The following is a 26,478-nucleotide window of genomic DNA, read 5'->3' on the forward strand; positions in this document are numbered from 1 at the left end:
TGGTGTTGATCAAACTGAATGATTGTATGTAGAAGACTCAATTCCAGATGGAGCAAAGACCTCAACATAAAACAAGATACGCTGACCTGACAGAAGTAAAAGTGTGGAATAGCCTTAAACTCATTAACACAGGAGACTTTCTGAATAGAACACCCGTAGTATAGTCACTAAGATCAACAATTAATAAATGGGATCTCACTAAAAAACTTCTACATGGAAAAGTATACCATCATTTGAACAAAGTGACAGCCTACAGAATAAGAAAAGATTTTTGTAAATCAGATTTTGCAAATCCAATAGATGGCTAACATCCAAAATACACAAAGAACTCAAAAATGAACACTAAGAAAACAAATAACCTAATTTAAAAATGGGGTACATATCTAAGTAGAAAATTCTCAAAAGAGGAAACCCAAATGTTTTGAGAAGCACATAAATAAATTTTCAACATCCTTAGTTAACAAGGAAATACAAATCAAAACTACTTTAAGATTTTATTTTGCAACAGTCAGAATGACCAAAATCAATAAAACAAATGACAGCTTATGCTGGCTGTAATCAGAGACTGCTTTTTCATTTCCTGGCCACCCACACCTGAATAATCACATAAAAGCCATTAATTACAACATTGTTTGGCCAACGACTCAGGCATATTTCTAGCTAGCTCTTATATCTTAAATTAACCCATTTCTATTAATCTGTGTATTGCCACGAGGCTGTAGCTTACTGGTAAGGTTCTGGGTATCATTATCCTTCAACAGCTACATGGCAACTCCTTGACTCTGCCTACACCCTCTGTATATCTCTGTTTGGATTTCCCACCCAGCTTTACTCTGCTAAGACATTGGCCAAAACAGCTTTATTCATCAACCAATAAAAACAACACATATAACAGAACGACATCCCACATCAGCTGGCAAAGATGTGGAGGAAGGAGAACACTCATCCATTGCTGATAGGAGTACAAACTTATACAGCCAGCATGGAAATCAATCTACCTCAAGATCCAGCTATATCACTCTTGGGCATATATCCAAAATATGTTTTATCCTACTATAGAGACACTGACTTGTTCAGTCATGTTCATTGCTGCTCTTTTTTATAATAGCCAGGAATTGGAAACAACCTAGATGTCCCTCAGGAGATGAATGAATAAAGAAAATGTGGTAGCTTTACACAATGGAGTATTAATCATTTTTTTAAAAAAAGTCATGAAATTCTTTTGTAAATGGTTGGCACTTTAAAAAAATCATCCCAAGTGAGGTAACACAGACCTAGAAAGATAAATAAAGTATGTGTTCACTTATATGTGGATGGTAGTTGTTAAATCATTGATAAACAAGCTACAGTCTGTGTAACCACAAAAGTTAGGTACAGAACAAGGGACTAGTAGGGAAAAAATATATCTCCCTAGGAATGGCAAATAGAATACTTATGAATGGATGGGAGTCGAGTGGGGACTGGAATGGGAGTATCAAACAGGAAAGGGATAAGGAAGGACTACAAGAGGAACATCTAAACCTAAAGGCCATGTGGAAACCGAATGCAGTAGGAGCTTCCTAAAACAAATACTATTTATTACTCTGCTAAAGGGGGACTCAAAGAGACTGTGACAGCATTCACAGTCTAGGCTCTGGACCAAATGTGGTAGAACTAAAAGCAGAAGTGGGCACATGTCCTCATTTCTAAACCAAAACCTATTCCTAATGCATAGCTACTTGCAAATTAAACAGTCTTTTTCTCCAAAGGAGTCTCACTGGGGAAACAAACCATTCTTAAGGATAGGCCCCATGCTCAGCAGTAGATGGCCAGCACAAAACAAACTCAATGGCATCTTTGGAGGTTCTTTGTCTCATATAAATGTCATGGCATTTTTTATAGGTCCTTTGCATATATATTATGGCTTCTGGTTTGGGGTGTTTATGGGATTCCTGTGTCTGCAAATGTGTGTGTCTCCATATCCAAATGCATTTCTTGTTCTTTTTCTTTGGGTCTTTTTCTTGCTTGGTTGTTTTGTCATGTTCTGATTTGTTTATGTTTGATTTGTCTTTCTATTTTATTTTTTATTTTATTATTATCCCTTAGATGCCTGTTTGTTTTCTAAGCAGAGTCAGAATGGATATGGATCTGAATGGGAGAGGAGGTAAGAAGGAACTGGGAGGACTGTGGCGAGGGGTAACAGTAATCAGAATATATTGTATGAAAAAAATAACTATTTTCAATAAAAGAAAAATACTACCCCGGCATATTCACCTGGAGAACAGGTGAGCTGTATGGTAAATCCATACAGTGGAACAGTTAGTAGTCAACACTTAAAATGAAAGTATGGATTGTTGAACTAGGATGTAGCTCAATTGGTAGAGTGCTGGCCTAGCATGCACAATACCATGTAAAATGTTCACAGTAGCACATGTCACCAGTAATTCCAGCATGTGGGAGGTAGGGGCAAGAGGATCGGGAGTTCAAATTTATAATCTCCATTACATATTGAGTTAGAGATCAGCCTGAGATACAGAAGACCTTTTCTCCAAAACAAACAATAAATTCCTGCTGATTCATGCTGCAATATAGATGAACTTTTACAATATACTGAGAGAGGCCACATTATTGTATGCATGACTCCTTTGTAAGGTGTATTTAGAATTCAGTCTGTTTACAGAGTCAGAGACAATCTTTATTGCCTAGAGCTGGAGGTAGGAGCCATGATGTACAAACAGGCCTGAGGAATCTCTCTGAGGTGAGGCAAAGACGGTGCAGATGTGGAACTTCAGTTATACCTCAGTAAAAGGGAAAAACAACTACTTAAATTACCACTTAAACAAATTCTGTATTTTATTGACCAAACTACAGGTTTAGACATTTATGATACACTCTCAAGAAGAGGCTTCTGGGAGTTTCCAGTGGCCCTCCTGACATGGACACTGAGGTTGACCATGCAAACATAGGAGCTGGTGTTGACAACCACTTGAAATGTCTGTACTGCTCTCTTCTCCATCCTCCTTACAAAAAGAGGTGAGCCAGAGGCCTGAGTAATCCAGGCTGGATCACTCGCTATACTTTGGCAAAGCAGCTGACTCATGTTCTTGCCTGTTAGCAGATTCCTGCCATCCCCCGCCCAATCCTCATCTTAGCTATCACCACAGCTTGCCTTACTCATTCTTAAGGACCATCTACAACACAGATGAAGTACATCTGCTATTTTCTTGTCTGGAACTGTCTAGGAAACACCACGCCAACTCCATCCTCTACATTCATGGAACATCTTCCCTGTACGAGGCACTAAACTGTCCTGTGAACATACACAGGTGATACACTCAAGCATTGAAACGCCTTGCCTGGAAGAAGAGAGCCAAAGAATGATTAAGAAAACATTTGTAAATGACAAGAAAATATTAAAATCAAGGAAATCCTGTCATACAACAGCCTTTCATCTGATTTAGTTTCCTTCAACCATATAGTATTTAGAGCAAAGCCTGTATAATTTGTATAAGGGCTGTTTATGCACGTGGCCTGGTAATTTACAGATTTGCTGTGCTCATGATAACTACTTATTGAGTGATTTTTCTTGGTCTGTTTCATAAATTGCAACATTGTCTTTTTTCAAGTCAGGCCTCATAAGTAAGCTGAGCCAAACATATGTGTGTGTGCACATATGGATGCATATCTGTGTATATCTATGTGCATACATATGTGTGTATACATATATATGCATATAGTCTATGCTTATGAGTGAGTGCATGTGTATGCATAAAAATGTATATGTCTATGTGTGTGCATATGCACATGTGATTATGTATTTGTGTATATCTGTATGTGAATATGTGTGCATAAATATATATGTCTACATGTGCATGTGTATCTATATGTGGATTATGTAGTTATGTATATCTACTTATGTGTGAATGTCTATGACTATATTTGCATGTGTATATGCATGTATTATATTCTGTTGATGCCATAAATAAATAAATAAATAAATAAATAAATAAATAAATCTGAACTGGGCAGTGGTGCTGCATGCCTTTAATTCCAACACTCAGGAGCCAGAGGCAGGTGAATCCCTGAGTTCAAGACCAGCCTAGTCTACAGAGTGAATTCTAGGACAGCCAGGGCTTCACACAAAAACCCTGTCATGAAACCTTCCCCACAAAAAAATCTAAGGCATTTGGCATTCCTTGCACATGGGTGATACAGATTTCCCTCACTGTGAGTAAATATGGTCCCACCTGCATTCAATAAGAACAATGCACACACATAGCAAACAACCAGGACAAGATAATCCATGAAAGGTAACTAGGAGGTGCCACAATCCATGAGACCTAACTAGGAGGTGCCACTGCTATCATTTATAAAGAGCTGGTGAGGTACTGGTCCCACGAGGGGTACTGGTCCCACGAGGGGTGATGGCGGGTCACCTGAGGTCTCTGTGGGTCCCCTGGCAGTGTGTGAGAGAAATTTGATAACTTTTATTTGTCCTCACACCTTTATAACTTGCAGGTACAAACCTTAATAACTTGCATTTGTATATGTTACTGAACTTTGTTTGCTGAAGCTGTCCTTTTAAACCGACAAAACCTCTCAGCTGTCAAACTGCATCAGAGATCTTTAATAAGGATAAATTTTTACTTGTGTTATTGATTTAAAAAAGGACAGAGGACTTACTCTATTGGCTGCCTAGTGCTCAGTGTCCTCTATGATCATTGACGGCAAGGGCATCAGGACTGTATTTGTCATCTGCTGTTAGAAGCAGGGCCTGCCAGGCTCCAGAAGATCCTGCGGGTTAGAAAATCTGTAGAAAGACAAACCTACCTTGGCCTGAGCAGCTAGGAAAGTCAATTCCATTTAATTCTTTGTCCACATCTGGAGATCTTCAGTTTAGATAAAAGTCAGTCTTTCCCAGTGGTTAGCGCTTTCACTTGATGAAACGAATTGCAGATGAACGTTGTCCTGTGCCCATCTGTCTTCTGTCTTCTTTGGAGGTTGCTAGGAGCCAACCTGTCTCTCTGTTATGTCTTTTAATAATTAAACATTTAAATGCCATATTCCCCAGATCTCTGAGCATTTGAGAGCGGTTTATTGGGTTATGATTACAGTATACAATCTGCCTGGAGACCTGGGTTCAAGTTTGACTGTTCTGGCTTTTAACTTAACAGGTGAGATTTATACTTGTGAAAGACAAGGAAGAAAATACTATTTGCAATAGAAGCTTAATGGTAGAACCAACAATACTGAAGAACAGCTTAATATATTAAATTCAACTGGGTGTGAATACATGTATATTACTATTAAATGTTATAATTGTCTGTTAATTGTATCTCATTCCAGACTACAAAAACAATGAGCCTCATGTTTTAAATTGGTATGTACTTTTAAGTCTCTTACAAAAACTACTGTATATGAAATCCACCTCTACTTTAGGATATGTTGAGCTGTTCTCTACTATTGTCAGTGCCACAGTTAAGCTTCTATTGCAAACAGTTTTTTTTCCTTCTTTGTTTTTCACAAGTACAAATATCACCTGTTAAGTTGATAACCATTACAGTCAAGCTTGGACTCAGTTCTCCAGGCAGATTCTATACTGCAGTTATACCCGATAAACAGCCCTTAGCTGCTCAGAGATCTGGGGAATATGGCACGTAAATGTTTAATTGTTAAAAACTTTTAATAACAGAGACAGGTTTGCTCCTAGCAGTACTCTATTTCCTCCAAAGAAGACAGAAGACAAATGGACACACAACAACATCCTTCCACAATTTGCTTCAACTACCAAGTGCTGACCACTGGGTAAAACTGCCTTTCATCTCAACTGAAGATCTCCAGACATGGACAGAATCACTGGAATTGACATCCTAGCTGCTTAAGTCAAGGTAGGCTTGTCTTCCTACAGATTTCTGACCCACAAGATCTTCTAAATCCTGGCAGGCCCTGCACTACATAGCAAAAAGTAAATATGACCCTCAGCGACCATGGAGAAGTAGCTCTAGGTGCCAACCAAATAAGTTCTTTGTCGTTTTTTAATCAATAACTCCTCAAGTAAAATTTTATCCTTCTCAAAGATCTCTGATGCAACTTGACAGCTGAGAGGTTTTGTCGGTTTAAAAGGAAAGCCTCACCAAACAAATTTCAGTAAAGTTATTAAGGTGTGTACCTGCAAGTTTTAAAGGTGTGGGGACAAATGCAAGTTATCAAATCTTTCTCTCACACTGCCTTCCATAGACTTAAGGATACTTTTCATTGTGCAAAACCATCTATCACAGTCATTCTGACATAAATATGCTACTGTTTATAGGATGTTTATGTCTAAAACTTATGTTTTCACAAACCCAAAGAATTCTGGTGAGTTCCAGGGAACCGAATTGAAGCAACTACCTTAAACAGATCAGATATACCCCTCTCAATTCCCTGGTCCTGAAACTTTTTTTTCTCTTTCTAAACTTATTTTGTCCTCTCTTCTGCCAACACCTTGCCAGGTCGAAGAGATACCAGACAATTCCAAACCACAAACCCTGGACAGGAGCAAAGTGACCAGTTTTCTTAGCCCCCCCCCCCCCCCGCAAAACAATGCCCACAAATAAGCAGGAAGAAGTCTTGAGAATCCGCCATCCCAATTCTTTTAACCTGCTGTGCCTAACTTCCTGCCTTTTTATTATAAGAGAGAGATGGGAATGTTATGATCTGCTACTGACTTGTACTGTCCTTTTAAGAAATAAGCCCTGCCCACTCCCAACAAGTAACAGATTAGGATAAAACCATGAAGAAGGTCTATGTAACATATGTTTGATAATTAAGGTTATCAATTCCATAAGTTATAATAGTCTATTCAAGCTAATAGAAACTGACTTAGAGATGTCTAATCACTTATGTCTGTTAAGTTTCAAACCCAGGGAAAAAGACTGAGGTGCCTCTTTAACATATCAAAGCCCACCTGGCTGCTAGCTAGGTTTTTCAAGCATCCATCAATCCCTAGCTATTGCTTGGCATAACTGGCATACCCTGCCCTCTACACTGAACTCTCCAGACCAAGAGCTGGGCTGCCCTTCCCCCGTAGTTTTTTTTTTTTTTTTTTTTTTTTTTTCGAGACAGGGTTTCCCTGTAGTTTCTAGAGCATGTCCTGGAACTAGCTCTTGTAGACCAGGCTGGCCTCGAACTCAGAGATCCGTCTGCCTCTGCCTCCCGAGTGCTGGGATTAAAGGCGTGCCCCACCACCGCCCAGCTCCATAGTTCTTCTTATATAACCCAGACAGTTTGGTTTCCAGGCCCTTTTGGACTTTTATCCTCCTGGCTGCTACACCTGATTCCCATCTTTCCCGTCTCCATTCTCCTCCCCTTCTCCCACATGGTCCGGTTTAGTTTGGTCATGTCCTCTCTGGACTCTACCAGATATCCCTGCCCCTGGCTATGCTCTTCCATGTATCTACAATAAACTTTCTCCTCCACTACACCTAGGAACAGCCATCTCTTTTCCTTTCCTTTTTTTCCCTTTCCTTCCCTTTTATGTCTTTTTTTTCATTCAATGTCTACTAATTTCAAGTTTTAGCTATTTGATGAAACTGAGTCATATAAAGACCTGGCATTGTGTAAAAGTATACTATAAAAGGATCAAGAGAATGAGGTTTGTAGTCTCTCTGTGGACTTATGATTTAAAGTTTATTTTGATACTAAAGAATCTTCAATTCTAGAATTATAATTTTTAGTACTTAAAATTATAAAATTCAAGTCCAAAAGAATCAAAGACTTCAACATAAAACCAACCACACTGAACCTCATGTAAGAGAAAGTAGGAAGTACACTTGAACTCATTGCCCCAGGAGACACTTACTTAATATAACCCTAGTAGCACAGACACTGAGAGAAACAATTAATAAATGGGACCTCCTGAAACCGAGAAGCTTTTGTAAAACAAAGGATATGGTTAGCAAGACAAAACAGCAAGCAGCCTACAGAATGGGAAAAGATCTTCACCAATCCCACATCAGACAGTGAACTAATCTCCAAAATATGCAAAGAACTCAAGAAACTTGACATCAAAAGAACAAATAATCCATAAAAAATTGGGTACATACCTAAACAGAAAATTCTAAACAGACAAATCTCAAATGACTGAAAGTCACCTAAGGAAATGCTCAATATCCTTAACTATCAGAGAAATGCAAATCAAAACAACTCTGAGATTCCCTCTTACAACTGTCAGAATGATCAAGATCAAAAACACTGATGACAGCTTATACTGAAGAGGTTGTAGGGTAAGGGGAACACTCCTCCATTGCTGGTGGGAGTGCAAGCTGGTACAGCCCCTCTGGATATCAATCAGTAGGGTCATTTTTCAGAAAATTAGGAAACAATACCTCAAGACCCATCAATACCACATTTTGAATATATCATTATCAATCATACCATGTCTTCTGTCTGCATATATTTTCAAAATTAACCCAAGCAAGTAAAGCAAAACAAGTTAAAGTTAACTTAAAGTTTGTTTAAAGTAAAATAATAGTTAAAATCAGGTATATTTTAAAAAGTGGTTATAAAAGATTGATGCTTGAGTCAAATGGGTTAAATTTACAATATACTTTCCTGGCAGGAAACCCCCGGGCTGAAGTAGTTCCCTCAAGTGAGTACCATCCCACCATGTAAGTTGCATGTTAACCTAAACATAGGACAAGGATGCATGGGAACCAGGCCTGCCAGAAGTCTGTCCCTTTGACCTCCGGCCATGTAGGCATGACCAGTTCTGGACATGTAGGTCAACTCAGAAAAATCTTTATATAAAGAAAAGATGAAACATGCCTCACGTCTCATATGACAGGCGAAAGTATTCTTCTGCACAATGGAGGATCTTAGTGTCTGCAGCCACATCCCAAATGTCTCAAACAACATGTAATTCCTCTGACCTCAATGTCTTCCGAACTAACATATGAGGGTCTTGTGAATGGTAACCACTTCACTAGATAGGGCTCCATGCTAGTTCACTTGGCCATGCCCTTTACTCTGGCATTTCATTCTTCTTAGCAAAAGCTAATTTAAGGGTGCATGCCCTAGCCACCAGACTCTGTCATCAAACTCTCAGCTTTGCAAAGTTATTCAGAATATCCAAGAGGTGTCTTTGACAATTGGTTTTATATGTATAAAGTCAACAAATGATTCTGTTTGGTGATCTCCTCATCTCTCAGATTATTCAGGATGAGATGACTTTGATGAGGGAACTCTCTTCAACCTAAGTTCACCTGTGGCACTTTGAGGATATAATCTAATCTCTACCTAGATAGAGTGGTCTAGGGCCAGCACCTGCATTCTCACCTTGAAGTCTACAAGGACTACAAAGGCTTTGGCGGTGGATGCTTATAGATGTTTTCTAAGCAATTTCAAAAGCCAATATCTTTAAAGCTCATTTAATATTGTTATCTTGGTTTACAAATTCTGCCTCTAAATAACCAATCTATTTTTAAATAGAGCAATGTTAATAAATTTGCTTACTGCTATCAGTGTGTGATGACCTAGAGATCTGTCCATCCACAAAAGGAAAGAAGAGTTGGCTTTAGCCATGCTAATTCAGTCTATAATGTAAATTATTTATTACAGATTTGATATGACTGACTGCTTTCATCTTTTTTATGAATGAGGCAATTTATTAACCCAGCATCCTTTGTTCTAATGCTTCTTGTTGGCAGCTGCCACCTGTCCGGCAATCCTGTCCAGATCTCTCTGTTCCTGAGGTGTTAGCTTGCAGTCCCCATCTTGGTCTTTTTCCACCATTTTCAGACCCTCCAGGGCTTGGAGAACGCGGTGGGCCACACTCTTGGAGCCTCTACTGAAGTGGTTGGGCCTGACACCGTTTCTCTGCCGTCCTCCATAGATCTTGGTCATGGATCCAACCCTGGCACCACCACGCAGGTACAGGTGCCGTGCTGTAGAAACAGCTCGTGTGTAGAACCAGTTCTCATCATAGGGGGCAAGCTCTTTATGTTTGGCCAGCTTGACTGTGTCTACCCATTCGGGGACTTTCAGCTTCCCGGACTTTTTGAGGAAGGCTGCCAGAGCTCTGATGAACTCCTGCTGGTTAATGTCTTTTACAGTAACTCCAGGCATCGTGGCTAGCCAGGGGGAAAGGACTCATCTTTCATCTGTTGGTTGAGTGCATGAAATGAGAAGTTAGAAATTTTTTTAAAAGTTCTGTTAATAGGATTAGTTTTAGAAAACTTTGTAAAGTAAATCATCTTTTTTGACATGACTTTCAAAATTTTACCTCACCAAATTATTTCTAACCAAAAGTTGTTTCACTTGAGATATTCTGTCTTCATTCAATAATAGATGGTATTGTTAATAAATGAAATAAATATACAAAGTTTATCATATGTGGAAGCAAGGAGTACTACTTAGACACTTTCTGTTCAGATTTATCCCTTGGATGCTGACTTGAGCTGGCTTCTTCTACATAACTTCCAGGTGCTTGCTCTTCATGCAGAAGTCTGATGTAACAAACAGCTAATTACATTTACCCTATCCTTCTGCAGAACTCTGGTCATTGTCCAGCTAGTTGTACAATTTCATTTAAATTTATGTTAATTCTATATTTAACCTTACATTATATTGATTCATGCTAAACTTGATGTAAAAGTTTTCCTCTTGTAACTTTATCTCTTAATGCTCCCCACAAATGTGTACAAATATTATCTCCTGATTTATGTTCTGGATCTTTGTCAGCTGTTAGGTTTTACTGTGACCCCTTGGATGGACCTGAGGCACTCCAACTGCCACCCTTCTGTTGAAGCAGTTACTGGGAGATTGATGCCTGAAAGGGAATTAATGGGCCACGAGCTCTCCAATTCATCCCTCTTCTTGCCACTCTGGACGTTGTTTCGGGGACTCAGAACTAAAACAACTGTACTGAAGCCGTCTTTGCCTTAGTCAACCTCTGTCTCTCCAGCTCAGATCAGTTTGATTATCCTTCGGGTCCAGGTCGACTCCGTGACCGCTGCAGTACTACATAGAATAGTTATGAGCACAGCTAAGGACGGTTTGTGCTTTCCCCCATGACGCTGCTTCCACACCAACAAATCCTAACTTGTTTGAAATGGGGCCACCTAAAGACAGGGACTAGACAAAAACTTAATGACAAAGCTCCTCCTCCTACATTCGAGCTTCTGGTTCTCTCCACCTCTGGCTCCTCCTCTGGATCACTGCTTTCCTCCAAATTATCCTCACACTTATGTTTTTACCCTGTCTTTTAAATGTTTTACTTACTGAACTTCGTCTTATACACAAACAATTGTTCCACGTAAGCTCCTGCAATAGCCCTCACCCTACAAGAGCTCTATTTGTTCCTAAATGATATTTGCAAAAAGATCTTTTAGACTCTGTGGAGAAACTGACTAAAATGGACCTTCATCCCTTTCACCCCAGGGAACACACAATTCTTTACATTAGTCCTCTATTTTTTCTTCTCCCCTTTCTTTGATTGCTCCCTGCTACTTCTACTAGTTCGTTTTGGTGTAGCTGTCCGGGCCATGGGATCAATTGCGGTCATTCTGAACCAACTCTATGATCACTTTCTCTCACTGGTCCACTCTGTTTCTCCCATCTCTGCTCTTCCCCTTCCCCTAATCTTCCCATAAAATCTCTCGGTTCTACTGTAACCAAATCAGCTGATTACAGTCCTCTAATAGTTATTTTCCAAGTGTTTTCAAAAACGCAGGACGGCAATCGTCTGATCCATTGTAACAGATCAAGTTGACTCACCCCTGCTACATGACCAGAGGACCCCCTCTTCGATGGACCCAGAACTACCCCCTCTGACAAAGACCCTCCTCAGCAGAAAACAGTTAAAACACCCCTACCCTGAGTTTTTTTTTATCTTCTCAGAGACAGAATGTAAGTTTACTGCTAAAAGACTTCCCAGCTACCCTGGTGGATTATAGAAGTCACTTCTGCCCCTATATGAGGCTGCATCCCATCTTCTTCCATAAGCTTTTAGCCATTCACAAACATGAGTTACAGAGATACCCTCCCTAATAACAAACATGGTCCCACCTCCTGTCAGACCAAGACTCCCTTTCTTTCTACCCTTTCTACCGTTGCCTTTTAATAATCTTACAGCTTCCAACGTAGAGAGCATTTACTCACCCACACCTCAAACCCATAAAGTGGAAAGTCAGAGGTCTGGGATACACCATGAACCCAGGGATTCTGGGAAAGCCAAGTTGTGCTCTGAAAGCAACATACACAACTCATCTGGGTTTATGAATACAGAGACTGTAGGGAACAACTTCTGCCTTTGGTCAACCTCCTTCAGCCTTAGGAACGAACCCAGCTTCAAAGAGAAATCTTGAGAGTGGGCTTTGTGAGGGAGCCAGTCATCAAAAATTATGCATCAAATAAGAACATTACTACAAGATGAGGATTGTTGCCATATTTCTGTTTCCAAGAAGTAGAGGCTTTCCAAGAAATTGTCAAGAACGAGTCCTGTGTTCTCTACCTGGGTAGAATAGAGTATCCATATTACTGAGTTTGTGCCAGGGAGGCCTTGGTTTAAATAAGACCTGATTTCTCTTACTGAGTGTTACAGTACCCTGAATAAATGTTTGTTTGTTTTGCAAAAAAATAAAAAAGAACAAGCCTTTCTGTTATGATGACAGTTTTAAAAGGGCATATGACAGATTGCTCAAGACTCAGAAGAGCCATAGTAGCTTGCTTTTGGCCTAAGCCAAATCCAAAAGTCCTTGCCAAGCAGTGTAGGGTTTTATACATGACTTCCCAAACAAAACCCAGACTTTCCAACAAAGGCAAACAACTTATCTCATGCCTGTCACTCTTGGTCCATATACACAGGGGAGAGAATGACTTCAATAGTGATTCCTATCCTCTTGGAGAGCCCTTCCTAACTTGGGAGTAAATGTATCAATTAAGGCAGCCCAGGTTTTTGCAGAAAAATGTGAAGTGATTCTGTTTATAAAGAGATCCTATGATCTTTAGCATATTTAGCATCGTGTGGAGATGGAAGGCGTTGCTTAATATGCGGTCAAAATTAAGGTTTGTTTAGATGTGAAGTGATACAAATTAAAATGATATCTCATCCATCTGTTCTTTATTACTCCTATCTTTCTGTATTTATAGACCCCCCCCACAAGAAATGGGAGTGGTGTATCCTATCCAGGCATTGCTAATCAATCATTTGTATGTATGATTGCGTCTGGGGCTGAACTTCCAAAAGACTCCTCCTACATTTTATTTTCATCAGCCGAAAATACCTTCTGAAGTGGAATTCAGCTGTCTTCCCTGGTCTTAGTCATATCTGACCCCACTCTGCCCTACTCCTGGGATAGCAGATCCTTCACTTGCATTTCAAATTACATTAAGAAGAACTTTAATTTAATCATTAAACATTATCCTGACTTCCTATTAGCAATTTTGTCTGGAAATGCAATTCAATGAAAAACATTATAATGTTACCAAGAGTCATGTTTATACAACTGCGTAAGTTTTAAGACACAAATATTCAGAACTTTACTTCACATGACATGCCAAAATAAATTTGAGTAGATTGAAACATTAAATAAAAAGAACATCAAAGCATGAAAATGTGGAACGATAGTTAATATTTGTTTTATGGACAAAGAAGCCCTTTCTAAGATTAGAAGTCAATAGAAAAAAAATCATAACAAAAGATATTATTAAATAAACAATAAAATCCCCTATATTTAAAGAGAAAATAGTTAATAAAACTAGAGATGTAACAATAAGCTATGAAAAATATAAAACATAAACAAAAGTATTTGATATAAGAACAATATAAACGATGTAGACAGTGTCGACTAAAAACTAAGGTCTCAAAATATGTAAACAAGCAACTTATAAAAGAAGCCAATTTATAAATGGCCATTTCAGAATATTGAGGGCTTCAATCTTGTTCACAGTGCAAGAACTAAAAAATGAAAATGGCAGGGTCTGGGAAGACGGCTCCATTGGTAAAGTGCTTCGCAAGCACGAGAACCGGAGTTCATGTGCCCAGGCTGCGTGCTGGAGCTGGGTGTGCTGGTGTGACTGTAACCCAGCACCAGAGAAAGTGAACCACACAGCTTCCACATGCGTACACAGCACCCTTCTCACACACAGACACACAAAGAAAAAGAAGAAACAACAGCAACAGCTAGCATAAATCTATAATTTTAAGTGTTTGTCAATCTGACAGACAGTAATTTCTGAGTACTGGGAAATAGTTTAGTGAGGATGCCTTCTCCAGTCTAGCAAGGAGAAAACCCTCTGGAAGGAAGGCATTTTGACAATATATATCAAGCACCTTAAAATAGGCATGTTTTGACAGATTAATTTTACTAGCAGGAATTATGAAAAACAGGCACACAATGATATTTAATTGTTATTTGTAACACTTTATAACAAATTGGAAGCCAACTGAAGTCCATCATTAGAATGATGGCTGGGGGCAGTACATAAGCCTTTAATCCCAGCCAGAGGCAGGCAGATATCTGTTAGTTGGAGGCTACCCTGGGATACTTAATGAGAAGGAGGAAGAGAGGAGAAAGGGGAAGGAGAAGGAAGGGGAAGAGGAAGAGGGAGGCAGAACAGCCACATAACATGATTTGGTCATCATTATAAATATTTGGGGAATAATTCAAATTATGCATAAAATATTTCTGATTTAGAATATCTAAAAGAATCTAAAGTTGTGTCTTTATTATTCCCTTAGTAAATTGCTAGTGTATAATGCAATAAACAATCCTGCAATATTTGGCTTTCAGCATCTGTTGGCATAATGTTTTCTGGGTTTATTCATAGTTTCGCAATGGCAGGATCCCCTCCTTTACTTTTGGAAAGGCTGAAGAGCTTGGTTTTCTTTTGCGTATGTGTGTGTACAAGAAGCTATGTTATAATTTATTTATTTCATTAATGGAGACTTCATCTGTAGGGACAATGTCTTACTAAGAGCGGCTGGCACACAATGCCAATATGTGAAGACTCTAGGATGACACTGTCGCTTCTTGCTCACGGAGGAGGCTGTCCTCTAAAAAGGGCGATTCTGTTTTGAGATGAGAGGCTGCTTTCAGTTTTAGCTGTGTTGAGCTCACGGTTTCTGTGGGATATCTTGGTGGATATGTCTCTGAATGTGTGAACTTTGGGAAAAAATCTGAGAAGGAGTTCCTGGAAAGTTTAAGTTATGGATTTGGGTAAGGGACCCAAGGAAAAAGATATGGAAAGTAGAGCCCTGAGCCTGGAACAGGGCTCAGAGGAAAGGAGACAGTTAATGATGAAGTTGCCTCAGAAACCCCTATGGAACCAGGAGAGAGTGGTGATGGAGAGAGAAAGAAGGGGAGAAGAGGAGGTGGGCAGGCCACAAGCAAGAAGCCTGCCTAGGACTGAAGTCAGCCTGGTAAACAGCAGGCTGCAACAGCATGGGAGAGAGGAGGAGGGGTGCAGGGGAAAGAGGAGGGGAGAGGGGTATCTGTGGGTGATGGTGCCAAGAGCTATAGACTGGGCAGAGTGTGGCAGCTGAAGGGCCACTTTGGAGTCAATTACGTATTAAATTTCCAAGGCAGGAGGGTAGCTGGAGAGAAGGAGAAGGTGAGTTTAGGGAGGATGGTAGAAGTGATGGAGGTGTTGGTCACATCTGGGCACGTGCTGCCCATTACGTGCCTGGAGCTAGGACAGTGCAATAAGGGTAAGATACACCCACCCCACCCCACCCCACCCCACCCCCGACTCTCTCTAACTAGTTAGATATTCACTGTCCTTACAAAATTTAAAATGCTATGTGAGCTATAGCAACACCCAAATGACAACCTGCCTTTCTAGAAACATCTACTAAACTTAACTCATGATCTCAAAATGTCACATGGCCAATGGATGGCTGCCAAGAACAGATGCCTAGCTTTCTGGAACTTGAGTTGAGAGCCCACCCAGGCTCTGATAATGTCATTGCCAAAGCAGTCCTTGTCCTTTCACATCCAGTCACACCTCAGCAGGCCTACCGCCAGACCCATTAAATGTTCTCTATTCTCGGTCACCCTGGAGCATTGCCAGGACAATATCACCATCCAAGAGCCTCTGTCTGGTACACTTATCTATTGTCCCAAGAAAATGTAGTGTCTGCTTAAAGGGCAAGCAGACATAGACCTGCCCCCTGTAGGTGTGCACACTCGAAGCTGGAAACCTGCCTGCAGCTGAGCCCAGTAAACTGTAGGGCTGTGACAGAGGCGAGCAGGGCCTGGTGTGGGGTGGAGATTTACAGCTAGCTACAAGGTATAGTCTGTGGTGACTCCCTCGAGCTCCTATCCAAGCAATTTGCTCGCTTCTCTTGGTTGTTGGTATTGACAGCATGTGATGTTGCGTGGCAGTCCCTGAGGTGGTGATGGCCTTTTGTTTGGTTCATTGTCTCCTCATACAAAGTTTGCAAACTTGAGAGGAAGAGAGACTGAATTCACCTTTCTTCCCGTGCCCTACAGATTGCGGCACACTTCATATTGGATTTTACAGCCTGCAACACGCCCACTCCAGCATATCTCTCTGCTTTGAACCCAGACAACACATTTGGAACTGAAGCTATAGTCCTGGGATCATGATGGAAAGGTGAAGCATGTCACCAACTCTTTTAGCCATGAGATCCTCAAGATGCTGCATCAGCGCCAACAGCCAGCTAACGCAATAATTTATGTTATGGGAAAAATAACTCTTTGGCTTAAACTACTTGTTAGGCAGACTAATTTTGTCCCACTGCTGAATGTAACCTACCATCCCTTCATACTTCCTCAGAGGAACGCTGATTTGTTCAGCCTTCAATTCCCATCCTGCTCAGCTACAGACCTCAATGGTCCCTGCTCTGTGGGTATGAGAATAATACTGATTGGCCGTATGTGATCCCATCTTCTTTACCAATGTTAAGGAGCCAGTAAGTCAAGAGCACTGAAAAAAAAAAAAAGATAGGATCGAGAAGGGTTAGTCTTTGTGAACCCTTTCGTCAACCTTGCCATCTGCAGACAACTCACCACTCTTAAGGGTGGTGCCAACACAAAAGTTGGAGTAAAGAGACCAAACTTCATGTGATCTTTGTTGTCAATCCATTTCTATTATTTAATGTTGTTTGAGTTGGAATTTTTATAACTCCCTCCAAAAACATTTTTAAAGAAAATGAGGGGACCTCAAAAGTTAGTTTGTCATGATCTAATGAGTGCTAGCATGATCTCTCTCTTCTCTCCTCTCTCTCTCTCTCTCTCTCTCTCTCTCTCTCTCTCTCTCTCTCTCCTCTCTCTCTCTCTCTCTCTCTCTCTCTCTCTCTCTCTCTCCTCTCTCCCTCCCTCCCTCCCTCCCTCATTCTTCCCCTCTCTCTCTCTGTGTGGGGGGGATTAAAAGGTAGATCAAGCCTCATCCTTTGTGTTTAGTATTTTTAAATCATGATGAGTATTTTATTTCCTCTTCTCTCCTTTAAAAGCAGAATTTCAAGCCGGGCGGTGGTGGCGCACGCCTTTAATCCCAGCACTCGGGAGGCAGAGGCAGGCGGATCTCTGTGAGTTCGAGGCCAGCCTGGTCTACAAGAGCTAGTTCCAGGACAGGCTCTAAAAAAGCTGCAGAGAAACCCTGTCTCGAAAAACTAGGGAAAAAAAAGGAAAAAAAAAGCAGAATTTCAGCTACAGAAAATAATGTAGTTCAAAACGTGATGAAAACAGTGGCTAATTCTACCCTGGTCAGCCTGACCCAGCCAGAAGAATGTTCTCATTTATTGAACTTCATGATCCCAAGCAAGGTAAAGAATTCGAGCCAAGTATCCCCTACAGTTAGGTGTTAGGAGCAGGTTAAGTGATGGCTGTCAGTGCCAACAGGACCTGAGAAGGACAGGTTGAAGGATTCTTCTGTAATCAAAGCTGTGTCTCCTATCCTTGGAATTCTATCAGATAACCCTTAAATCTCTTCTAGATCCCTCTGGCACTGTAAAGATTGAGGACCCTTGTGAATGATCTGTGGCTGTCTGGAGCCACCAGAAAAGTGTCTCAAGAAGAAGAGCATTTTCAAGCAAGAAAGGTTCACATAACTGATATAGAGCCCAGCACATAATGGGCACAGCAAGGTATGTGTTTAATGAATGGGTGAGGGAAGCTGGACAGCTACCATTGTCCCCACCTCCTCTTCCTTCATCCCTCATTACCTCCAATGCATATTTCCAGTTTTTTGTTTGTTTTATTTTGTTTTTTTGGTGGTTTTTTTGTTTTGGTTTCTTGGGGGTGGGGTTTTGGTTTGGTTTGGTTTGTTTTGCTTAAGTATTCAGTTCTGCCTATGGATGTATGACATAACTAGTCCAATTGCCTGAGGTCAATGGATTATTCCAGAAACATTCTGTAGAAGATTCTCTCAACTCCTGACCCAAAACTGTTGGTCCAGTACATTTTTAGAAACCCTGAGTTGAGAGAAGCCTTCTGAAAACACTGCTCAGTATGGAAGGAAGATCTCTGAATTCCAGTTCACTGCCAGTTGCAGTAACTGTGTCTTTCACACTTTTATTTGATGTCAAGTCCTTCAAAAGTGAGGTATGGTCATGTGTTTCAGCTATGCATGGTGAAGGAGCTAGAGGATATGTTCCTAAAAATATCCAGCAGGTTTCCACCTTGCCTTTGATATCTGGAAATGTGTAGTTTTAAAGGTCAAAAATTTTACTCTGATTTTCCAGTTGCTTAATAGGTCGCATTAGAATCCAATTGTTGGAGGAGAGAGCCACTTACTTGTTCCTGGCTGCTTAGCCCCAAAATAATCACACAGAAACCATATTATTTAAAGCACTGGTTGGCCCATTAGCTCTAGCTTCTTATTGGTTAACTCTTACATCTTAATTTAACCCATCTCCATTAATCTGTACATCACCACGAAGTTGTGGCCTACCAGCAAAGTTTCAGTGCTTCTGTCTTTAGTGGCAGCTCCATGGTATCTCTCTGACTCTGCCTTCCTTCTCCCAGCATTCAGCCTAGCTTTCCCTGCTTATATAAGTTCTGCCTTGCTATAGGTCCAAAGCAGTTTCTTTATTCATTAATGGTAATCACAGCACACAGAGGGGACTCCCACATTATCCAGTGGACACCCTGACTGTCAAGTATGAACATTAGCATAGCCAAATGAAATGTTCACTTTTTCTTTTTCATTATTTGTATGCACATGTGGAAGGGGATGGAGGGATGTGTGTGTATAGTATGTGTGTAAACATTATGTGAGTTCCCAAGGTGATCAGAGGAGAGAATCTGACTCCACATTTGAGATAAATCTTCCCACGTCAGTTAAGGTAGCCAAGATAACACTTCAGCTGAGACTCCCTAGTCAGGTTATTTTAATATATGACAATTTGGTATTAAAACCAACCATTACATAGAGAAGTCGCCTCTGCATGAGCTTGCACCACGCAAGTGTGGTCTGCCATTTTTATGGAAGGTTTGAAAGGACATAGGAAGGAGAGCAGATGCTTCAAAAGTCCTGAAGCAATGAGCTTCCTTGGATGCTTTTAAAGTCAAGTTTAAGGTCTCTTTTCTTATTTCTTTATTTCTTTTTTTTGGGGGGGGGGACAGGGGAGAGAGGTGGGGTTTTTTTTGTTTTGGTTTTGTTGTTTTTTGTTTTCTTTTTTAGAAAGGGTTTCTCTGTGTAGCCTGGTTGTTGTCCTGGAACTTTCTCTGTAGACCAGGCTGGCCTCGAACTCAGAGATCCACCTGCCTCTACCTCCCTAGTGCTGGAATTAAATGTGTGTGCCACCACTGCCCAGCCCTGCCTCTCTTTTTTCAATAACAAGCTTGATACTCTTTTCCTATAAATATTAGTTCTATTGTTTTAACCCAGATTAAAAGTACGAGGCTCATATACATAAAAATATGTCAAGAAAGAAACATGGAAGAAAAGTTTACTCAGTTATTCAAAGATTTCCACAGGGACCATGGCAGGTGGGGGACTGTGGCTAGGAAACAGAATAACCCATGCAGAGAGAGCTTGGGTATGGAAAGTTTATTTAGAGGGTATTGGGAGGATATGAGGAGATGAGAGAGAAAGGCGTGGGGAAGAAGAGAGAGAAGACAGGAAGGGAAAGGGAGGAGAGAGACAGAAAGCTGCCTCTTTAGAGGAAGTGGGGAGCTGAGACCAGCTTGCCTCAATGGGAAGGGGGAGACTGGTATTAGATGGAGCTTGTCTCTTAAAGGGACAGAATACTGACAGGGAAGGTCAGCATAATCCTAACAGCTATCATGAGAGAATTTTTGTTTAATTTTCATAAAACAATTTGAAAGAATCTAGAGCCACCTAGGAGATATACCTCTGGTTGTATCTGTGAGGGGGGGTTCTAGATTGAGTTAACTGAAGTGAGAATACCCACCCTAAGAGTGGGTGGCATTCTATGGGCTGGAGTCCTGGGCTGAATTAAAAGGGAGAAAACCAGTTCATAACAAATGTTCATCTTTTTCTACTTCCTGACTACGGCTGCAAGGTGACCAGTTACCCCAGCCTCCTGTTGCAGTGACTTCCCTGCTATGATGAACAGTTTGTACCCTCAAAATGTGAGCTCCCAAAAGAACTTCTTAATTTGTAGTTGTCAAGTATTCTGTTGCAGTCATTAAAAACTAATACAAGTCTTTGACTGAACACGCTTGCTCAATAAACTTGGGTGTTCTTTCTCCCACCATACTTTTTTGCCTCACACCCTTTACCTCATTCCTGCCCTTCCATCAGTGTTAGTTCAATTCCAATTCAGTATTCTAGTCAGAGTGATAATTCTAACAGAATGATAGATCCCTTATTACATGCAGGCCCTAGGAGAAATACTTTATTGCTTCATTTGACTTACATAACAATGCCGTTTGGGAGAAGCAATTTTTAGCCTTACCTTTTAGATGAGAAAAGCATAGAGCGGTTGATAAAATTCTGTGGACATGCTACAAGGGAGACAGACATAGAGCAGTAATCTCTTGTTCCTAGTCAACTATATTAAAAAAATCCACTCTTAGCACACTTGCAATGAATCCCTTAAAATTTTATTTTCAGTGCCTACATTTAAGGAACTATATCCTCTCACAGAGACTAACTCTTCCTTGATTGGCATATGATAAATAGGTCATACTGCCTTGCAGAAGTTTCTGTTCTCAAGAGATGCTCATTTCACAGCAGTATAATTTGTGATGCTCAGCTAATGCTCTATGACTCCATGGTGATTTAGGGTCCACCTTAGGAGGTGTGAATTGGCTTTAATTCTATTCAATAGGTAGATGGTGATGCTCTGGGGAAGATCTAAGCACTTGGAGACAAAGTTTCTATAGTAAAAAGCATAAAATTATGTTTTATGAAGAGCACTTGATGATATATTACAAACTAAGCTCATGATGTAGTTGACAAAAGCAGGGTACAATATCAGCTCATAATTTAAATTGGAAATCTTTGTTGAGTGGCTAGAGAGGTAGCACAGATGTTGAGAGAACTGGCTGCTCTTCCAGAGGACCCAGGTTCAATTCCCAGCACCTACATGGCAGGACACACATGTCTGTAACTCCAGTTCCAGGGCTTCTGACACCCTCACACAAAGATACACACAGGTAAAACAGGGAACATAAAATAAAAATTGTTAAAATATTTGTTGATAGATGCCTATTTTAAAGTCCAGGAGGAAGAACACTGAATCTTATAATAGGCATTGATGGCAGAGTGATGTGGTTTTCATTTTCTTTTTTATATGTTCCTTTATACTTCTGTTTTTTCATTCTGTGAATTGGTATTGTTTTCATAATCAGAAAAGCAAAGCCACAGTCCACAGTATAAAATAATTAAGGCTTTTTCTAGAAAATGGCAGTGTGCTTGTCTGGGGCAGGAAGAGTTCAAGGTGAGCTTTGACATGTTGTTCCAGATTGAGAAAATGCTCAGACACTAATGGAACTGTGTCAGAAGGTTACAGATGCTAGCCTGAAGGGCTATCACTGGCCAAATCTGGAGCAATTAGAGCATTTAAAATAATGAGCATAACTAATGGTAATACATTGAATAACACTGATGAAAAAGAGAAAGGAAAGAAGATATGTAGATAAGAAGTAAAGACACGAGTTTAGAGAAGTCATCTGTGGGTTGGTGCTGTAATCCAATGTGCAGAATGCTTGCCTAGCATGCACAAAGCCCTGGGTTTGATCCCCAGGACAACATAAAGCCTAGCATGATGGCTCACACCTATAAACACAGTATTTTGCAGCTAGAGGTAGAAGGAACCTTAGTTTCAGGATATTTTCAGCCAGCCACATAGCAAGTTTGAGAACAGTTAGGGTACATATAGAAGACCTTGTCTAAAAATAATTTTAAAAGAAAAAAATGCCATCAGTACCCAATGTAATCTTTAATTAAGGCAATAATGATCAATAGACGCTAAAACTACCAGGCAAAAGACTGCAAACAGACCAGATTACAGCCTTGGATGGAATATTCAATCAGTGAAAAAAGAAAAATGTTTCTATAATAGGAATATGTGGAACATTCTACACTAGCCAAAAATCTAAAATAGATAAATTAAAAAATAGCAATTCAAGACTATTATTCACTTAACATTTAAAGAAAAAGCTAAGGAGTTAAATGTAGCTGCCACATGGGAACAGTCATCAGGAAAGGCAAGTGGTGGGACAATGTTTGGTTTTTATTTATAAACCTTTAGCAGCAAATTAATTTTTAAGTATATGCTTGTTGTTATAGAAGCAGAGTTAATGAAAAAAGAATGCGTAATAAATATTATGTCAACAGTTCTTTAAAAAGAAAAAATGTATTTATGAAACATGAAGGTTTCTTTTGTAACTTATGAAACACAATATTGCATAATTTTTAATAATGATATTTGTTCTTTAACAATTTTATACACATATATAAATCATCCTGACTACTCTCACCTCCTACCCTTTCTTGCCTCCCTCCCACACCTCTCAGAACCCTTCTTCCTACAAATCCCTTTCCTGCAATCACATCTTTTTGTTTTGTTTTACCACCCTCTGAATTTCACCAGGTTTGTTTGTGTGGCTGTGGATTTAGAATTACACCCTGGAGCCTGGATCCATACAACACTGACTCACCATGGAATGCAACTGAAGACAATGACTCCTCCTTTCCTAAAACCCATCAGTAACTAATAGTTTGGAAAGGAGGTGTAGGGTCCCATGAGCTTTTGTCCCAACCATGGCTGACTACAGACAGGGCCAGTTTTGTGCAAACCTGATACAGGTAATTACAATTGTGTGAGTTCAGAACCACAACGGCTATGTCGTACCCAAATGACAGCATCTTCCTGCACTTACTTTTTTTTCTGTCTCTCTTCCATGATGTTCTCTGTGCCTTAGAATGGATTACATAACTGTCTCATTTAGGTGGGTATGAACATTAAATCATCATATATTCTTAACTCCTTGGGTAGCCACAAATCTCTGCATACACTATCATTTGCTTCAAAGAGAGGCCTAACTGATTAATTAAAGTAACTTTTGGTTATAGGTATAAACAAACACATTTAGAAGGCAATTTGGCACCAAGTCAATTTATCTAAACAGAAGTAGTAAGTTCCCCTAGAGGATGTGACTGACCCAGTCACATGTTTTTGATCATGTTTAGTACCAGTTGGTTGTCCCTGTAGCTGTTGTGCCACTATTGCACAAGTGAGCTTCTTGTGCTGCAATAGTCTGTACTGTACTTTGCACGTTCCCAAGTGGGTAAGACTGATTATGTCTTTTCTTTCCTGGTAACCTGCATAGGACCTCCCAGAATTATTTAAACTAGCCAGAAAGAAGGAAGTCCCCTGCTCATTTTGAGCTTCCACAATATGGTCTCATCCTCTACTTGTGGCATGTAACCAAAGAGACATGGCAAGAGTTGTATTGTTTGGGGGCCTCTAGAGACTTCCTGATCAACAGCATATAAGGAAGCCTCCCACACCTGGTGCCAGGGTTTGTGGAGACAGAATCTCGTCCTTTTAGTCTGAAGATTTGGTAGAGGTAAAAGGTCTCTCTAGTGGTTAGCTGCTTTGCTTTTCTGATCTTCAGGTTGAACCCCAATAACTACCTCTGAGTTTTTATTATTTGTCCTACAGCTGGTTATGAACAATCTATATTCATAGAACTAACCACTAAATGATAACTTAGAAGCATAGAAGCAGAAGTGGGTATATACTTATATAGGTATATACCTTATAGATACAGACCTGAATGTAGACATACTACTGATGTACATATGGGTATTGTAGCACACACACCTTTAATCCCAGTAGCCATACTAGTTAGCCATAGAAGCCAGATGGTAGTGATGCATGCCTTTAACTTCAGTATTAGTAAGAAATATAAGATGGGAGGAGACAGGTGTCAGTTCAGTCTCATTTTGAGGATTTGTGGAGACAGGATCACCATTTTCAGTCTGAGGTAGAGGTTAGAGCCAGAGGCTGACTGCTTTGCTTTTCTGATCTTCATGTTGAACCCCAATATCTGTCTCTGGATTTCCTAATAGGAAATGACACTATTAGGAGATGTGACTTTGTTGGCATAGGTATGGCCTTGTTGGAGGAAATATGTCACTTTGGAGGTGGTCTTTGAGGTCTCATATGTGCTCAAACCATGCCCAGTGTATCAGACCACTTCCTGTTGCCTGCAAGTCAAGATGTAGGACTCTCAGCTCCCACCATACCTGTTTGCAGACCGCCATGTTTCCCATCATGATGATAGTGGGCTAAACCTCTGAAACTGTAAGCCACCTAGTTAAGTGCTTTCCATTATAAGAGTTGCCACAGTCATGGTGCCTCTTCACAGCAATAGAAGCCCTAATTAGGACAGGTGTATATAACTTGGAGGTATTGACCTGGGTGCTACTGAATCGGAGTCCGTATTTAACAAGAATACCTGGTGATTCCTATCCTCATCCAAACATGAGAAATATAGCCTTAACTCATAAGACAGAGAGGCAAGCAAGAGATAAATATCAAAACATTGTATCTTTGTCTCTCAAATTTACCTATACATTGAAATTTTGCACAGTATGGATGCATAAATTCCTTTCCAAGAAAACCTGATATGATTGTTCCACCCACAGCCTGGGAATTGAAGTGTTTAAAATTTCCTCTGGGAAATTCTCATGTTCACACAAGGCTGGAGTACATGATCCAAACCTATAAATTAGAACTTAAAAATTAAAAATGATTTCAGCTTCAAGTGACAGAAAACCCAAGTAACAGTGGCTCAAACTATCGTTTCTCAGACTGTTGTGTATTAGTCACTGGAAGAGATTTATGAAGTCACAATGCCCAGGCTGCATCTTGGGGGACCTGACTCAACTAGCGTGAAATATAATTTGATGGTATATTCTTCTAGGCTGGTGAATAAGCTTACTACAGCTAAAGAATATACAGTTTTTCTCTTCCCTCTGTCTTCACTGAGTAGAACTGTAGGACTACACAGCCCTTTTAGAAGCCTGTGTTCCAGTGCCTACGTGCTTGACACTGCAGCCTGAGTGGGGGTGAAACATTCCTTGACCGTATTCTTTCATGTCCTACCCATCTGTTTTTAGAATGGTGATGACCTGCTTAACCATGGAAGGCATGAACTGAAGACAGCTCTCACATGAGTTCTTGCATGAAGAAAGCTCAATCATACGAAGAGTAGCAATCTCCTGGGTACTTATATTAGGGTGTGTAGTCATTTCCCCAAATTATTCATAAGACACCATCTCTCTTGACATTTACAATGCCCATGTGAAGCAAGTGTTGCTATATCTATTTTATGGAAGAAAAGCTAAGACACAGATGGTTTCAGTAACATTCCCAGAGGTGCACAACTAAAAGGGAAAGGAGAATAGACTGATGGAGTCAACAGTGCCCTACAGCTAATCACCAGGTGGGGCAGAGGGAGCACAGGAACAGGATGCTTAGTTAGCTGACCAGAAACTGTCCTCAAGATGAACCCCAGGAACAAGGGTAGAACCGGGCCCTACAGGTCCCCCTTTTATATAAATTATATGACTAGGCCTGTCTTGGGTGGCATTGGACATCAGGCAATACCCCTTACCCATCATGGGAAAGCATCCAGGTCAAAACACATTTCCTGTCTTAGGTTGGGGTAGCCCCCCAAAAACCTTTCCCATCATTGGCTCACTAGTCACCCATCACCGAGTTCAGCCAGATTTGTGCTGAAAAGATTCTCTGGGGCAATAGCTAAGAGGACTTGTCACGTGGCAACATTGACCTGAGCTTGCCTTTGGCTCTGGCACCATGAAACCATGAAGATGATGCTCCAGCACACATAAGCACTCCTTAGGAGACTGTGCCTGCTCAATCTTTAATAAGTCTGCCCAAATTGGAGCCCTTTAAGTAAGGTCTCAGCGCTGGTAAAAGGAACCCTGGTATAGTAAACTAGAATAATCTCAAGAGCCAATTTGTAAATTGTATACTCCAGGGTCCATGAATAACAGCAATAAGCCTTTACTGTAACCTAGCAGTGGACTTTAACCACAACCAATAGCAAA

The 26,478-nt window shown here is 40.4% G+C and overlaps 1 protein-coding gene across 2 annotated transcripts; it reads right to left on the minus strand.

The window, feature by feature from the left end:
- Window positions 1–9,608: 9,608 nt before the first annotated feature.
- On the minus strand, window positions 9,609–10,083 carry LOC119800435 (40S ribosomal protein S19-like). 2 transcript variants are annotated; one of them, XM_038310617.1, is made up of 2 exons: window positions 9,875–10,083; window positions 9,626–9,731 (listed from the first exon to the last, which is right to left on the minus strand). In XM_038310617.1, exons 1-2 carry the CDS (start codon window positions 10,081–10,083, stop codon window positions 9,626–9,628), a joined length of 315 nt encoding a protein of 104 aa, XP_038166545.1. The 2 variants fall into 2 exon arrangements, with proteins under 2 accessions (XP_038166543.1, XP_038166545.1); XM_038310615.1 differs by having other exon boundaries at window positions 9,609–10,083.
- Window positions 10,084–26,478: the final 16,395 nt, after the last annotated feature.

Source organism: Arvicola amphibius, chromosome 13 (genome assembly GCF_903992535.2).
Source record: "Arvicola amphibius chromosome 13, mArvAmp1.2, whole genome shotgun sequence".
Taxonomy (NCBI): Eukaryota; Metazoa; Chordata; class Mammalia; order Rodentia; family Cricetidae; genus Arvicola; species Arvicola amphibius.